The 16965-nt window shown below is 39.3% G+C and overlaps 1 protein-coding gene across 34 annotated transcripts in view; it reads right to left on the minus strand.

Moving 5' to 3' along the window:
* Positions 1-16965, minus strand: part of Nrcam (neuronal cell adhesion molecule) — a 70638-nt gene that overhangs the window by 7122 nt on the left and 46551 nt on the right. For 22 of the 34 annotated variants that reach the window (XM_038336200.1, XM_038336198.1, XM_038336205.1 and 19 more), the window contains 2 exons: positions 1280-1411; positions 475-553 (listed from right to left, as the gene is read on the minus strand). In XM_038336200.1, coding sequence (XP_038192128.1) covers positions 475-553; positions 1280-1411 — 211 coding nt within the window. Of the gene's footprint in view, positions 1-474; positions 554-1279; positions 1412-7216; positions 7370-8542; positions 8669-16965 lie in introns of all 34 variants that reach the window. The other 12 variants (XM_038336175.1, XM_038336174.1, XM_038336173.1 and 9 more) reach the window with 3 other exon arrangements.

Below are 16965 nucleotides of genomic sequence, written 5' to 3' on the forward strand. Positions count from 1 at the left end.
AGCCAGCCTGGCCTATCTAGTGAATCCCAGGCTAGCCTGAACTACATAATGAGTCTCCAAACTAAAGTGAAACAGAAGCAAAGGACCATCCTGCTAACGCTGGTTTTATAAACGCATGTTTCCCTCACACTGTAGGCTGTGCAGGATTCAAGTTCTCACTGCAGTGACAGTCCTAGACTGAACAGCACAGCTCATGTCTCTGGAAAAGATAACAGGATGGAGTATATCCTGATCCTAAACCCATGACGACAATGGAAATATTTTTTTACAAGGATTCCTGTGTTTTAATGACAAGCTTTTAGTCACAATATTTTAGCCACGAAGGAGGATATATTGACATGGACTTGTTTCTAAATTAATAACTGTCAGGAAGGGCCTGCCACTCATTCAGTTCTGCTCTCAGAACTCAGCGAGTGTCTGAGGGTAGTGTCTAGTGGGGCAGGGAAAGCAGGGCCAGAAGGAACAAGGGCTCACCTGTATTCTCCAAATGTTCCATCATCTTCCTTCATGGGCTGGATTTCAGGGTCTGCATGAGCATCCTCCTTCTCTTTAACTGAAAAGTTTGAAGTGACAGCATTATCCATTGATCCTGAACTTCCTTGTTTAGTATTTGCAGGGGTGAGCTGAGATATAGAGGAAGGATAATCTCTACATACATAGATACCATGCAGACATGCATCTGATGTGGCCTTGAGTAGGCTTTGATATTTACTAGATCAATGAACACATTGAGATACTTCAGTTTTTTTTTCCCCAATGAAGAAATGATTTTTAAGTTTCTCAAGTTTCTTCTATATTTTCCGGTCTATTTATGAGCATATTGATGGTAACAAACATTTTTGTAAACATGCTCTTATGTAGTGTTTTAAAAAATTAATGTTTTTAATCAGAGGATAAAATGATCAAGTCAAGAAGATAGGAATTCATCAACCTTGCAGGGACCATAATGCAATGTCACACCAGTTCTTGTATTCTGAAAATTGTGCACACTGTCCCCCCTTCTTCTCTTGTAAAGTGACGTTAGGCCCTACTTCAGTGTTTATAACCCTTTGGGTCCTATGGAAGCAGGCTTCCTTGGAGAACTGACTGGCGTAACTCCCTTGCACCCTAGGGCCTGTGATGATGGTCTCACAATTATCAAGAGGGGTCAAAATGTTTTGACCAAGAAATTCAACGCATGGCTCTAAGAAGATATGCTGTGCCTTTTCCTATCTCCATAGCTCTTTTCAGTTTAGCAGATAAATCAGCAGCATCAGAAAACGTTTTGAATCCTTCTTACCTGGATATTTACCACCCTTGTTTCTTCTGACGAAGCAAACGATCAGCAAAATTAAAATGAGGAGGGCGACGGCACACATTAGACCTATGAACCAGCCCTGGGTCGCAATATCCACTTGCCGGCTTGCCATCGCTGCAAAACAAACCAATGGCATCAGTAGGAATGGGTCAACGCCAAGGTCAGTTCCATGCTGGTCTCTTCATCAAAACACATTTGCCACAGTATATGAGCCTTTACGTACTTTTCACAGGATTCCAGACTGGAATCTGTCAGTCATCACAGGGAAATTACAAACTTAACTCTGAAAAACCTTCATTATGTAAACATTGAACCAGAGAAATCCTGATGTTAATGAGATTAAGTGCTGCCGCACCCTGATAAACACTAGGTTCACACTTACTGCAGCTACACACTGTCAGTAGAGCTGCATTCTCAAACCAATTAAAAATCTATTATTTGGGGGTATAAAGTGGATATGATGTATGAAAGGAATATAAAACTGAATTTTAAACAGATCAGAATGCATACATCTAATGGAGTATTTTCCCTTCGAAAGACTAAAATTATCAGTGAAAGGATGAAGCTCTTTTTTCAGTGTTTGGAAATCTTTAAAAAAAAAAAGAAAGTAAAGAAAAGAAAATGGCCCATGCAAGAAGCCTAGCCACTGATGAACACCAGAATTGTTATTTTACACGACACCTCCATTCTGAATGGAAATCCTGAGAATATCAAATCTATTCTCAAAGTATCAGTAATTTTTATTGTCTGGGCTCTATTATCCAAAGAACTTCAAAATATATTTGATCAATAGAACCATTATTGCAATAAATGAACAGTTTCAAGAGAAAATACTGATTTACATGCAAACGATTCTTTATGTCTCCATCTATTCTGTCTGAGTAAATGATGTGAAACTTTTTATTTAGCTACTCATAGTATGCAAAAAAGCCCATAAGAACGGTTCAGGTATTATGAAAAAGTTGTCAGCCACAATGGACAAAGTGCTTATCAGTGGCTATTCAGACACATCCACGAAGATGGGTTTAAATGTTTCCACGAGTCCTTTATTAAAGGCCTTTGCTTTTTCTTTTTAAGCATAAACAACATAAAAGGTTTTCTTCTTCTACATCCATATATATATATATATATATATATATATATATATGCCTATAATGTGTTTTTATTCTGAGTATATTCTGAAAAAGTTTCACCATTGGGTTAGATGTGCATGGTCTCTGGATGCAGAAATAAGCACAACCCAGGTTTCCCATGGGCACTGAAAGTAGCATCTCATTGTGTCATTTTTGCCACAGGGGGGAAAATGGTTAAAATCAAGTGTGAAATGAAATGTAAAACAATGTCTGGAGATACGTTTAAGAAATATGATGGAAATAGAAATACATTATTTGGAACATAAACTGAAGGCCAAAAGCCTTTTTCAAATGGCCCTTCTGTGTCTCATTATTTAGAGGATTTTTGAGCTGCATTGTAACCAGGCACATGTAGAACTTGAGTACAGACAGCTCTGGTTTTTATACACATGTCACAGTGGTGGTAGTGGTGATGGTGGTGGTGGCTGTGGGGGGTGGTGATGATGATGTCAGTGGTGGTGATGATATCAGTGGTGATGATGATATCAGTGGTGATGATGATGTCAGTGGTGGTGATGATGATATCAATGGTGATGATGATATCAGTGGTGATGATGATACCAGTGGTGGTGATGATGATGTCAGGGTGGGTGTTGATGATGATGATACCAGTGGTGATGATGATGATGATGTCAGTGGTGATGATGATGATGTCAGTGGTGGGTGGTGATGACGTCAGTGGTGGTGATGATGACGTCAGTGGTGGTGATGATGATGTCAGTGGTGGTGATGATGATGTCAGTGGTGGTGATGATGATGTCAGTGGTGGTGATGATGATGTCAGTGGTGGGTGGTGATGATGATGTCAGTGGTGGTGATGATGATGATGTCAGTGGTGGTGATGATGATGTCAGTGGTGGGTGGTGATGATGATGTCAGTGGTGGGTGGTGATGATGATGTCAGTGGTGGTGATGATGATGTCAGTGGTGATGATGATGTTGGTGGTAGCAGTGGTGGTAGTGATTATAACAACAGCTAACAACTTGGACCTCTCTTCTAGGCTAAGAACTGTACTGAAGGCAGGATCTCTTTTAATCCTCACAAAAGTCCCCTGAGACGGACATTATGATAAAATCCCAAAGCCAGAGAGGGTGAGCACAAGAGATTTCCCAAGAGTTGGAAGGGACCTTATGTCTGTCTGTCCTGTCTAGCTTCAGTTAGTGAGTATGCTACTAACTGAATAGTAACTGTCCTGATATAATGCATTCCTGAAAACATGTCCAGACACCAAATTCAGAAATGTCTGAATATATAATAAACTGCTTTAGGGACAATCCATTCTAGAACAGGTAAATCATTTGAAAAATTCATTAAATTCTCTTTGGAAAAATAGTCTTGGCCATTTGTACAAGACCTCTGCACACTTTTATTCAAAACTGAGTCCCAAACTACATGACAAAAGTTATTCTAATCATGGGAGTCCTTGATTATGGGATGCTTAATGAATTATGGCATTGTTATAAATAGTTTTGGCATTTATATCTTTCATTAAATCAAATAAGACTGATGAAATAAAAATGTGAGATGCTCGAGAGTTAGCGCTGACACTGTCTTCCACAAATGAAGGCTTTCACAACTGAACCGCTCCCCAGCAGCTACTGCTGAGTAGCTGTGCTAAACTAGCTGCTCCCTGGACAGATGGCCAAAGATTTTCATGTTAACTTTGAATCTTTGCTTTTATATCAACGAAAAGAGTGCTTGGTATTTCTCTGATCTATTACTTAAGACTAGCCAATCATAACAAGTGAGCAGGTGTATACATTCATTCATACATACATACATACATACATACATACATACATACATACATAGATACATACATACATAGACGGAAACAGACAGACACAGGTGAAACCTAGGGCATTTTTCTTCTTGGAAAAAAGGGTTTGACTGTGAAGTGACTCTCATAGGCCCAAGTGTTTGAACACAGTCCCCAGCTGCTGTGCTCTTTCAGGAAGTTTTCAAATCTTTGGGAGGTAAAATTTTGCTGAAGGAAGTGTGGGTCAGCAAAGATAGGTCTTGGAGTTTTATTGCCTCGTCCCTCAATTCTAACTGCCTGCATTCTGGTCTGCCAAGTTGTGAGCAAGCAACCTCAGGCCCTGCTGCAAAAGCCACTTGCTATTCCCATCACCATGCTGTCACCACCATGATAAACTGGACTCTTAAACACTGACCAAAATAAATCCTTCCTTCCTAAGTTATATCCTGTCAGGTCACAGCAAAGGGAAAGGCAACTGACATAGGTGGGCATTAGCTGGAAAGTGAAAGTAGATTTTCTTTTCATCTGGAATTTCTATAGTTAAAACATATGCTTCAATTATTGTCAAAGTGATAAATTAAACTAACACATATAAGGAGTACACAAATATGAAATAAGGCAGAGAAGTGAGGAGGTTTGCCTTGATGCCTAGAAGTTTCAGAACAGTTTGCTGTTCACCTGTGCTGCATGGTGGGATATCTCTGAGGAAAGTGTTCTTTGGTCCTCCAAATCATAGAGGGAGACATATGATGATTACTATTTATGAAGAATTCTCAAAGCATGGAAATGCCCTGTCCAGTTAAAACAGTCAGAAATGGAAAGAAGGAACTTGAAAAAAGCCTGAAGGGGCAACAGAAAAGAGCTGGGCCCAAGAACAGATCTGTCTTAAATCCCTGATGATGTAAGAGAGGGGCTCCACAACTGAGGGGTGACGCATGAGGGAGGACAGAGGGCAGTGTTGGGGAGAGATCGGGGCAGGGACAGAGCAGAGCACCAGCCTCTCCACGGTTGTGCTGCATTGTCTCAGTGTGTGCTGCCTGGCACGGGCAGTGGTGTCCTAGACACAGACTTCAAAGGTGGAGATAATGCCATGTACCGAGAACTCTGCAGGAAGAGTTGAGCTGAGGTTCCTGGATCACAGCCCATGACAGAGTCAAGACAGCCAAATGGTTTGCTTCCCTATGGAGTGCTGATGCCCTAGACTTTGAGGAATCAACCTAGTGCGGGGAGGGAGTCAGAGTAGCAGATAAAGTGTTTACATGGGAGTACATTTTGTGACCCTAGGGACAGAGCACTGCCCCTTGGGAGAAGAAAATTTGTTATTTTGGGCCATTACTAGAACTTAATCAAAACTTGCTCTTTTTAGTTGTCAGTGAGTAGCTGAAAGGTGACAATAACTGGGTCATCCTAACACTATCAGTGGCTTACAGTAATGTCCCGTGTCCCTCTCGTTCCACTCACTCATCTTGAATAAAACTAGCACTTGCCACTGGGATGGTAAACATCTCCCAATGAGGAAAATATTTTTTTAAAGGAGACACCTTTGGTCTTGCAAAAGGACAAACATGATGCGAGCTAATTTTGGAAGTGAATTCAGTTTATCTGTAATTTGGGAGGACGTGCAGGCCTTAGAGGCTTAGAAAAGCACAATAAGGAAGTATGAAGGCTCGTTGAATCCATTGTTTCTGAGACAACCTGGTCCTTCTGAGGTATGCCTCTGCAACTTTGTACAGTGGCTGTGTCTGGGGCCTCTCTCTGGGACTGGAAGGTCAGACTCTCGTCCTGGCTCTACCTTACTGCAGCTGTCACTGAAGACTGGCGTGCGGTGCAAGTGGGTACTCACAGTCCTCACGCTAGAGCGGTGCTCTAGGAATGGAATGAGAAAAGCACTTGCGTGTCGTGCAGTAGGCTGACTAAATTCTGTATTTTGTTCCTATTCTAGCTTCTCGTATTCTGAAATTAATAGTCACCAGTAACAACAGGCAAAGTCTTGCAGAGCCGAGTTATTCAGAAGCTCCCTTTTAGAATTACTTCCTTTCCTAAACTATGTATGTAAATGGATAGGAAATAGAAGGAACCAAGTAACAGGAATTTTCTTAAAACATGCTGACTTTAGCAGATGTATCTTTAGAAAGCCTTATTTGGTAAATTATTTAGTACTAACTTTGGTTTCTTTCTCTTTCAAAAACTTTTCCTGGGTGAGTATTTTTAAATGATAAGAAATTACTTTAAAAACCATGTTTTGTTAATTCAACTAGACACTCCATCTTGCCTTTGGTTCCTACAGGTGTAACATCTCATCAAGAATGTGTGACATGAGTCAGCAGAAGATGGATATATGAACCATAGGATGAAACACACACCAAATGGATCCTGCTTCAATCTGAGACAGCAGGGATTATTTTCTATACGGGCAGCAAATATTTATTATTAATAATATTATTTACATTTACATGAAAATTTCTTTTTAAAACTTTGCTTTTATCCTAGCAAACTCTAAATAACATTAACAAAACTAAAACACATATAAACAGGCAACTTTTTGCAATAAAATGCAAAACCAGATTTACAGAATTTCTTTTGTATAAACTTAATAACATTGTATTGATCATCTAACCAAGTTGGAGGATTATGCTGGGTTATTGTCCATTTTGAGATACAGAATTCTTACTCTCTTAGATATAATCCAACCTAAAAAGAATTTCAGGCATTGTCAATTTAATTCAGGAAAATTTTAAATATGGGTATTATTAAAAATTGAATTATCTAAATAATGTAATTTAAAATTACACTTCAGTCTTTTAAATGGTTTTGGTCAAGAAGGTAGTTAAAAGGGATCTTCCCAATTTTGTAATTCATTTAATGAAAGAATCCAAACATAATTAAAATGCAAACTCCCAACCCAACAAGGCCCCACACATGACATCCACAGCCCTGCGAGCTCCACCCACACCAGCCTCTGACTAGAGTGTCTATTGTCTTCTACTTCTGAGCATGATCCAGAACTGGGGTGGTGTGTGCCTCACCTGGGCCTGTCTCAAACACATCCTCTGAACTCACAAAACCAGAGTCCCCCTCTGCACCAACTCGAACTTTGTATGCTGTTCCTGGCATGAGACCCTTTAACCCAAAGAAGCTTCGAGAACCATTTACAACTTCCTTCCTCCATTCTTCTTTGCCTATGGAAATTTTGCAAAAACAAAAACAAACAAACAAAAAACAAATTTGAACATTTCAAGGACCAGAAGTTACTTAATTCTTCACGAAAGGAAAATTGTCTCTTAAGTAAAGATTAAAACCCCTAGTGTGATTAAATGTATCATTTTAGATTTCTAAAGATCTAATTGTGTCAAATAAATCACTTAAAATGAGGAGCTAAGTGAAAATACTCTCAAAGGAAAACCTATTGGACACCTAGTGTGCAAACAAATGCACAAATCCCATCATGGCCATTAGTATTTTTGATACAAAGAATACTGCCTCATCTGTTCTTGCCTCACGAAATGGCTGAGTTTCTCCCAAGATGTTTGCATTAAGAATGATTACAAATTAAGTAGCTACAGTGAACTATGAGAAATGTTTATAAAGATTCATAAGATGAATCTTTTGGTAAATTTAAATGCCTTTTATATACAAGTTACATATTCAACATTTCCCAAGTATTGATTTTTTCTGAAGGGATGGTTGTTTGCAAAAACACATATTTGCCCAATAAAGGCCTGAAGAGGAAGTTGAGTGGTGTTGAGCATTTCATCAGACGTTTGTGTAAGCATTCATTGGCCGTTCAGCCTGTGACATCCAGGGCCCACTGCACTGAGAGAGGGATGGGTTCTCATGAGTCACTGGTAACTCAGCCCGCCTGCACCTTCCAGGAGATGTGGCTATGTGCGCACAGAGAGCTGACTCGGGAATACATAAAACAGCAAGACAAAATAGATGCGTCTACAGTTTTAATTTTCTTTCATTTACTATAAAATTTTGCTGGGTTAATTTGGGTAAAACGAATTCTTTCCTTTCAGTTTGATTTCTACTACTAGAAATTCCAGATTGAAAAAAGAAAGTTGTCTTATGTGTACTTAAATGTTACTAGTTTTGTCTACATGTTATATTTACAGAACCAGTGTAAAGTGCTCTGATATGAAAAATAACATGCAGTGAGCTTCTGTATTTGTATTTGTATTTATATATGAAACAGAGGCTTGAAGTTCACTGTAACTTTATTCTAAGGGTGCTGATTCTCTTGGTGAAATTAAGTTATTTTTCAATGTTGCCCATGGTAAATCCTAACGGTATTCCTAGTCTCCTAAAATGTGTCCCCCAAATTGAAAGCAGGGTAATAAATCATGTCTTACTGCCTGCTACACCATATTCAACATAAAACTTCACATGCTCTGGTCCCTCATATTCCCAACTGATATTGGCATACGTCTCAGCGGCTGCAGCAGTGAGATTGCTGATCCTGGGGTTTCCTGCTCGAACTAAATACACAACAGAAAACAAAACAAACAAAACACACAAACAATCATAGTGCAGCACCATACACACTGACTGAAAGATCAAATAATCTGAAGTTGTGCAAATAAAACACCAGAATTTATTACAAAATAATTTAGAGTCCATGCATCTTCACTTTTTGTTGTAGAAAGGTTCTCTCAGTTACTAAAATAGTATAATAACCAGAAATAATGGCATATGCTGTTAAAATTATGAATTCTAGTACATGGTTTCTGCATAATGCAAACTGCTTCTCATTAGATCCAGTCCCAGTAAATATAACTGTCTTCATTTACTGACGGATATTGGGGATTAATGAAGAGTCCTGAGTAAAACAGTCATTAGAGTGCTTAGAGATATCCAGGTACCATGAGGCTACTTTTACATTTTATTTGGCTTCTCGGTGAAGGTCTCCAAAGTATGTGTGTTGGGAGGAGAGAGAATATTCTCTAGAGTAGAGACTTCTGGCCTGTCTTGAGTCACAGACTGAGAATCTGAAGAGCTGAGAAACTCATGTGTTAGGAGATGGTGAGTAGTTAGGACACGCAGGAAGAACAAGGACAAATGGGGTGGCCCACTATGCTCTGCTGGAGGCTAAGAAGCAATAGAAAGAGCGGGAACTAGCTGAGCTACTACATCCCAGAGAGTGGCAGTCTTTCCTAGTGTTGGTTACACAGCATTTCCTAAAGAGCATATAACAGAGGAACTGGATTCTAAAACTCCAAATTAAAGAAGCTACATGATGCTCTCCATATGCTTACAATGGAGTAAAAAACACACGTGAAGTAAGTAGAAATGTTATTTGAGAAGCTCCAGGCTAAGTCTCTCAGGCCACCCCAATAGCCTCAACTAAAAGTGAGAACTACAGGAGCTAAAATGATCAGACGCCTTTGCCAACCCAGAGAATTTATAAGGGCTATGAAATCAGAGAGCACTGAGACAGGTTTCATCAGACTCTAAAGCTGAATTCTAAAATGTGATATAATTTAGAAGGTCTGTGTTAGTGCTGTGTAAAGGAGTGGTATTTCCTGGAATCAAAACACAGTCTGTGGGGAGAAATTTGGGCTATAGACGGATGGTAGAGAGATGTGTATTGCATACGTGTATGGTATTGTCTAAGAACACAAGTTTAATTAATAGGAATAAAAAATTTGAAAGGCATACTAAAGAAGTTAAATGATATACTTGGCCTGCGAAGTATAATTGAATAACATGCATATTTGTGGTAGGCAAAAGAATAGCAGAGGGCAAAGTGATTACTGAATTACAAGAAACAATTTTAGTTTTCCCAGATTTCTTCTTAAGTAGACAACAACAAGAAAATAATCAAGAGAAGGAGTTACATAGGCCTGTGTGTGAACTATCACCAGCCAGAGCCTAGAACACACCAATCAATTTCTTATAAAAAAATAGCTTGGAATCTGTGTCTGGGACTCAGCGGGGAGAGTGTTTGTCTGGTGTGTGTGATGCTCATGGTGTGACCCCAACAGTGCATCAAAGCAGGTGTGACCCCAGCAGTGCATCAAAGCAGGTGTGGCCCCAGCAGTGCATCAAAGCAGGTGTGGCAGCACACTCCTGCCATCCCAGAGCTCAGAGGTCGGGAGCCCAAGGTCGTCCTCACATACGCAGCAAGCTCTAGGCCACTCTAGGATACAAGGCTAGCTTAGGATACATGAAATCATGTCTCAAAAATTATTATGACATCACAGAAATGAAGATTTTAGTTTTGAATAATAGAAGTTTTCAGAAAGCAGAACCATAGCAAAATAATTTTAAACAAAGGGTATCTATATTGTTAAAGCTTAATTTAAAAAATTTATTTGTGTGTGTGTGTGTGTGTGTGTGTGTTCAGGTATGCACACAACATGGCACGTGTTCACAGGTCAGAGAACAAGTTGTGGAAATTGGTTCTCTCTTTCCACCATGTAAGCTCTGGGAATTGAACTCAGGTCATCAGCTTGGTGGCAAGCACCTTTGACTAATGAGTCATTTAGGCAGCTCGAAAACAGTGGTATCTATAAATATTCATTCATAGCATTAAGAACTTTAGTAGCACAGAACTATTATGCCAGAACTAGAGAAATGGAGGCTGGAGGATCAGAAGTAAAGGTCAATCTCATCTGTATGATGAGATTGGGTGGGATGCATGAGACTATCTCTAAAAATAAATATTCATTTCTGTTTCCTTCCTCACATTTCTCCTCTGGATTGTTTGGACATTTAAAATTTTATTTCCAGCTTTTCTGGAATTAAATTAGTATCCTGAAGATGTTTCAGTCCCCCTGTGCTCACTGAAGCACTCTTTGTGAATCAAGACAGGGAAACTAATGACAGAGGAGCAGGTAATGGTGACTGGCATATAATGAAGGAATATTACGCAGTCTTACAAAAGAAGAAAGTCCTATCTACAGCATAGCAAATCAAAGGTCGTTGTGCTATATGAAATAAACCAAATGCAGAAAGAAAAATTTCTAATTATATATGGAATCTAAACCAGTCAAACAAAAACAGTGTAGAAATGTAACTGCTAGGGGCTGGAGCGGGGCGGGAAAAGTGGAAGATGGTAATCAAAGGGTACGAACTTCCAATTTTAAGACAGATATATTTTGGCAGTCCCCAGAAGCTAGCAGTTGAAAGATCGGCCTGTAGGTTACACTACCACTGTCGCCACCCACTGGATTATGTTCCCCCAAGACCCACTCTACTGCCCAACCCCATCCACCTTATCATCAGCCTGTGGCCAACTCTGCCCTGCAGCTCTAGAAGACTCCACAGGCACAGGTACAAGCCACACCATTTGGGAGAACAGATGCAAAAACTCCAGTGCAAGAATACATTCAGCAAAAGAACATGCAACCCAAGAAAGTTAGCTACACCCACAAAAACACAGGCAATCGATAACATCACACAAGCAAAACACAAAGAAGAAAAAACTCACACACACTACCACCACCACCAAAACCAAAACAATAACAGGAATTAAGAATCACTGGTCATTAACATCTCTTAATATCAATGGACAAAATTCACTACTAAAAATACACAAGCTGACAGAATGGATCTGAAAACAGTATTCATTCTTCTGCAGCATACAAGAAATACACTCGATTTCAGGGACGGAGTAAAAGATTCGGAAAAAATTTTCTAATCAAATGGACCTAAGAAGCAAGCCAGTGTAACTTTCCTAATATCTAACAAAATAGGCTGCAAACTAAAATTAATCAAAAGAGACAGAGAAGGACATTTCATATTCATCAAAGGACAAATACATCAAGATGAACTCTCAATTCTGATCAGCTATGCACCAAATACAAGGGTACCCACATTGATAAAAGAAACATTACTAAAGTTTAAATAACATATCAAACCTCACATTAATAGTGGGAGACTTCAATGCCCCACTCACACCAATGAACAATTATGCCAGACAGAAACTAAACAAAAAATTAAGGGAACTAACAGATATTATGGACTTAGATATTTACAGAATAATTTACCCAAACGCAAAATAATATACCTCCTTCTCAGCACCTTATGGAGCCTTCTCTAAAACTGACCACATACTGGGTCACAAAGAAAATCTCAAGAGATACAAAAAAAATTGGAATAACACCCTGTATCTTATCTAATCACCATAGGTTGAAGTTGGAGTTCAACAACAAGACAAACCACATAAAGCCTAGAAACTCATGGAAACTAAATAACTCTCAACTGAATTACCACTGGGTCAAAAAAATAAGTTAAAGTCTTTTTAGAATTTAATGAAAATGAATGCATAACATACCCAAACTTATGGGATACCATGAAATCAATGCAAAGAGGAAAATACACAGTACCAAGTGTCTACATAAAGAACTTGGAGAAATCTCACACTAGCAACTTAACAGCACACCCGAAATCTCTAGAATAAAAAGAAGAAACCACACACAAGAGGAGTAGAGAGCAAGAAACAACCAAACTCAGGGTTGAAATCAATAAAAATAGAAACAAAGAGAAGAGTGCAAAGAATCAATGAAACAAAGAGTTGGTTCTTTGAGGAAATCAGCAAGGCAGACAAATCCCTATCCAAACCAACAAAAAGGAAGAGAGAGAATACCCAAATTAACAAAATCTGAAACCAAAAGGGGGATATAACAACAGATACTGAGAAAATTCAGAGACTTATTGGGTCATACTACACAAAATTGGAAAATCTAAAAGAAATAGACAATTTCTTCATGGGTACCACATACAAAAGTTAAATCAAGACCAGATAAACAATTTCAATAGAGCTAAGGAAATAGAAACAGTCATTAAATGTTTCCCCACCAAAATAATAATAATAATAATAATAATAATAATAATAATAATAATAATAATACTTAGAATTAGATGATCTCAGCACAGAATTCTACCAGAATTTCAAAGAAGATCTAATACAAATACCACTCAAATTGTTCCACACAATAGAAACAGAAGAAACAATGCCAAATTCTTCTTATGAGACTACAGTTGCCTTGATATCTAAACCACACAACGATGCAACAAATAAAGAGGATTACAGGCTATTTTCTCTCATAATCATTGATGCAAAAATGCTCAATAAAATGCTGGCAAACTAAATCCAAGAACACATTAAAAAAATAATCATCCTCCATGATTAAGTAGGCTCATCGCAGAGAAGCAGGGAGAGTTCAACATAAGAAAATCTGTCAGTGAAATCCATCATATAAATAAACTGAAAGAAAAAACATATAATCATCTCATTAGATGCTGAAAAAGCCTCTGAAAAAATCCAATACCCTTCATGATAAAAGTCTTGAAGAGAGAAGGGATACAAGGAACATACTTAAACATAATAAAGGCAGTATACAGCAAGCTCACAGCCATCATCAACTTATATAGAGAGAAACACAACGTGATTCCATTAAAGTCAGGAACAAGAAAAGGCTGTCCACTCTCTCCATATCTATTCAATATAGTATTCAAAGTTCTAGCTAGAGCAATAAGACAGCAAAAGAAGATCCAAGCAATACAAAGTCAAAGTATCACCACCCCTGGCTTCAAGTTCTAGTATACAGCTATAATAATAAAAACAGCATGGTATTGGCATAAAAACATACAGGTGGATCAATGAAATCAGATCAAATTCCCTGACTCAAATCCACACACTGATGAGCACCTGACTTTGGACAAAGAAGCCAAAATTATAAAATGGAAAAAAAAAGAAAGCATCTTCAACAAGTGTTGCTGATATAACTGAATATTGGCATGTAGAAAATTACAAAAGATCTATATCTATCACCCTGCACAAAATGCAAGTCCAATTGGATCAAAGACCTCAACATAAATCCAGTTACACTGAGCCTGATAGAAGAGAAAGCGGGAAGTAGCCTTGAATGTATTGGCATAGGAGACAACTGCCTGAATATAACAATAATACCAGTACCATGGACTCTGAAGTAGACAATTAATAAATGGGACTTCATGAATGGAAAAGCTTCTGTAAGGCAAAGGACACAAAACAGCAGCGTACAGAATGGGAAAATATCTTCACCAACCTGGCATCTGACAGAGGGCTGATCTCCAAAATATATAAAGAACTCAAGGAACTAGACATCAAAATACCAAATAATCCAATTAAAAATGGGGCACAGATCTAAACAAAATTCTCATTGGAAGAATTTTAAATGTCCAATATACCCTTAAAGAATTGTTCAACATCCTTAGCAATCAGGGAAATACAAACCTAAATAATCTGAGACACCATCTTACACCTGTCACAATGGCTAAGATCAAAAACACTGATGACAGCTTACATTGGAGAGGATAAGGGAGCACTCCTCCGCTGCTTGTGGGAGTACGAACTCATTCAGACACTTTGGAAATTTATATGGTGGTTTCTCAGAAAATTGGGAATCGATTTACCTCAAGACCGAGCTATACCAATCTTAGACATATATCCAAATGATTCACAATCATACCACAAGGATACTTGCTCAACTATGTTCTTAGCAGCATTATTTGTAATAGTCAGAACCTGGAAATAACCTATATGGCGCTCAACCAAAAAGAAAATGGATAAAGAAAATATGGTACCTTTACATAATGGTGTCTTACTCAGCTATAAAAAGCAATGATATTATGAAATTTGTAGGCAAATGGATGGAACTAGAAAAAAATAATCCTGAGTGAGGTAACCCAGACCCAGAAAGACAAATATGGCATGTACTCACTCATAAGTGGATATTAGTTGTAAAGTAAAGGATAGCAGGCTATAATTCACAGCCCCAGAGAGGCTAGGTAACAAGGAGGGCCCAAAGACCAATACATGGATTTCTCTGGGAAAAGGAAATAGAAGAGATCTCCTGGATAAACTGGGGACAGAGAGGGGGTAGGATCATAAGGGATCAGGTAGGTTTGGGCAGGATTGAGGGGAGAGTAATGAAAGACGTCTTGATGGGGGAAAGTATATCGGGGTGAGGGAGAAATCCAGTGCCAGGGAAACCCCCAGGAAGCCCCGAGGATGACCTCAATAGTGGAGATGGTGCCTGAACTGGCATTCTGCTGTAATCATATTGGTGACTGCCCTAATTGTCATCAGAGAGCCTTCATCCAGTAACTGTTGGAAACTAATGCAGAGATCCACAGCCAAGCACTGGGTCAAGCTCTGGCAATCCTGTTTAAGAGAGGGACCTAATATTGTATGAGCCAGGGGATTCAAGATCATCATAAGGGAACCCACAGAAACAACTAACTGGGTTCATAGTAGCTCAGAGACTCTGGACCAACAGCCAAGAAGCCTGCATGGGACTGACCTACGCCCTCTACACATGTAGCTTGGTCTGTTTGTGGGACACGGCCTGTCCCTAATGCTTGGGAACCTATTTTCCTTACTAGCTCGACTCACCCAGCCTTAATACAAAGTGGGGAGCTTAGTCCTACCTCAACTTGATATGCCATGCTTTGTTGACACCCTTTGGAGGTGTGCCCCTTTCTGAACAGAAACAGAGGAGCAGTAGGTGGGGGGGACACAGAGGGGAGTTAGGGGGAGCGAAAAGGAAGAGGGGGAAGGGAAACTGTGGTCCAGATTTAAAAATAAATGAAAATTTTAATTAATAAAAAGTGTTGAAAAATAAGATAGATGTATTTTAGATACCTAATATATTGTTAACTGTAGTTAAAGTATCTATACTAAAGCCATATTTAGTTTTCCCTTCAATGCACCCATTAAGATTGCAGTTTCTTCGGGTTATATTCTTTGATAACTTTTAGAATAGGGAAATCTAACCTTCCTTCCCATTGGCTGCCCCTTTGTTCCACTTTTCCCGCTCACTGAGCACCTGGGATGTAGCCAACAAGGGACTCTCAGGGCTGTGTGTGCTCTCAGCTTCCCCAAGGGTCTCCCTGACTACCTCTCCCTATAATAAACCTTTCTCTACTGGCATGTACTGATGCCCGTTACCCACACATTAGCTTCCAGACACTACGGTCTGTCATCTCCCTGCCCCACAGTAAGCATGTGTCTTGTTACAAGACTTGTAGGAAAAGCCTGTTTACTGCTTGATGCATGAGTCATGTAAAAAGTCTGCACCAAGGAGACCTCCTGACTGTCACACCGAGTGTTCAAATGCATTTGTGGCTGTTTTTGGTTGTTGTTTATCAAGCCAAATAAAGGCAAAAATCATCTAGTAAGAGTCAGACTCCAGGAAGGAGCCAGGACTGGCAGTAGCCCAATGGAGCTTTTCTGCTCAGTCCCATGGTGACCATGGAGACTGCAAATTAAGCAGGGCGTGGACTTGTTATTTACTAGTTTCTCCACTTTCTACACCAATTGCTCTACAGATCTGTTCTGGTGGCTGATGTTGAGTGTATCAGTGTCACGGTGTCACGGGAATCCAGGTCTGGCAGCAGAGGAGAGCGACGGGCAAAGCCCACATCTACTTTCCTCAGGTGTTGTTTCCTTTCATAGATAAGCCTTGGCAGGCACAGTTCCCAGAACTCCAGACCCTCAGATCGACTAAGGAGCCATATATATGGAATAAGAACTGCCAAACAAGATAACTTTTATGTGAACTTCGGTGGTTTGGATCAGACAAGGGAGTGAATCAGAATAAGCTCCTGAAGATCCTCAATATTCTCTGCTGATTTAATCATGCTGAGGAAATGGAAGGAAAACTCTAAGTATGTGCAAAGCCCTGAAATCAGTCTCTATTATCACTTGAGAAGTGATCAGTTGGCCACTTTAATTCATCATTGTTAGACTGAAAAAAAATACGTTGAAGAAAAATTCAGAATTACA

The sequence above is a fragment of the Arvicola amphibius genome, chromosome 7, assembly GCF_903992535.2.
Source record: "Arvicola amphibius chromosome 7, mArvAmp1.2, whole genome shotgun sequence".
Classification (NCBI taxonomy): domain Eukaryota; kingdom Metazoa; phylum Chordata; class Mammalia; order Rodentia; family Cricetidae; genus Arvicola; species Arvicola amphibius.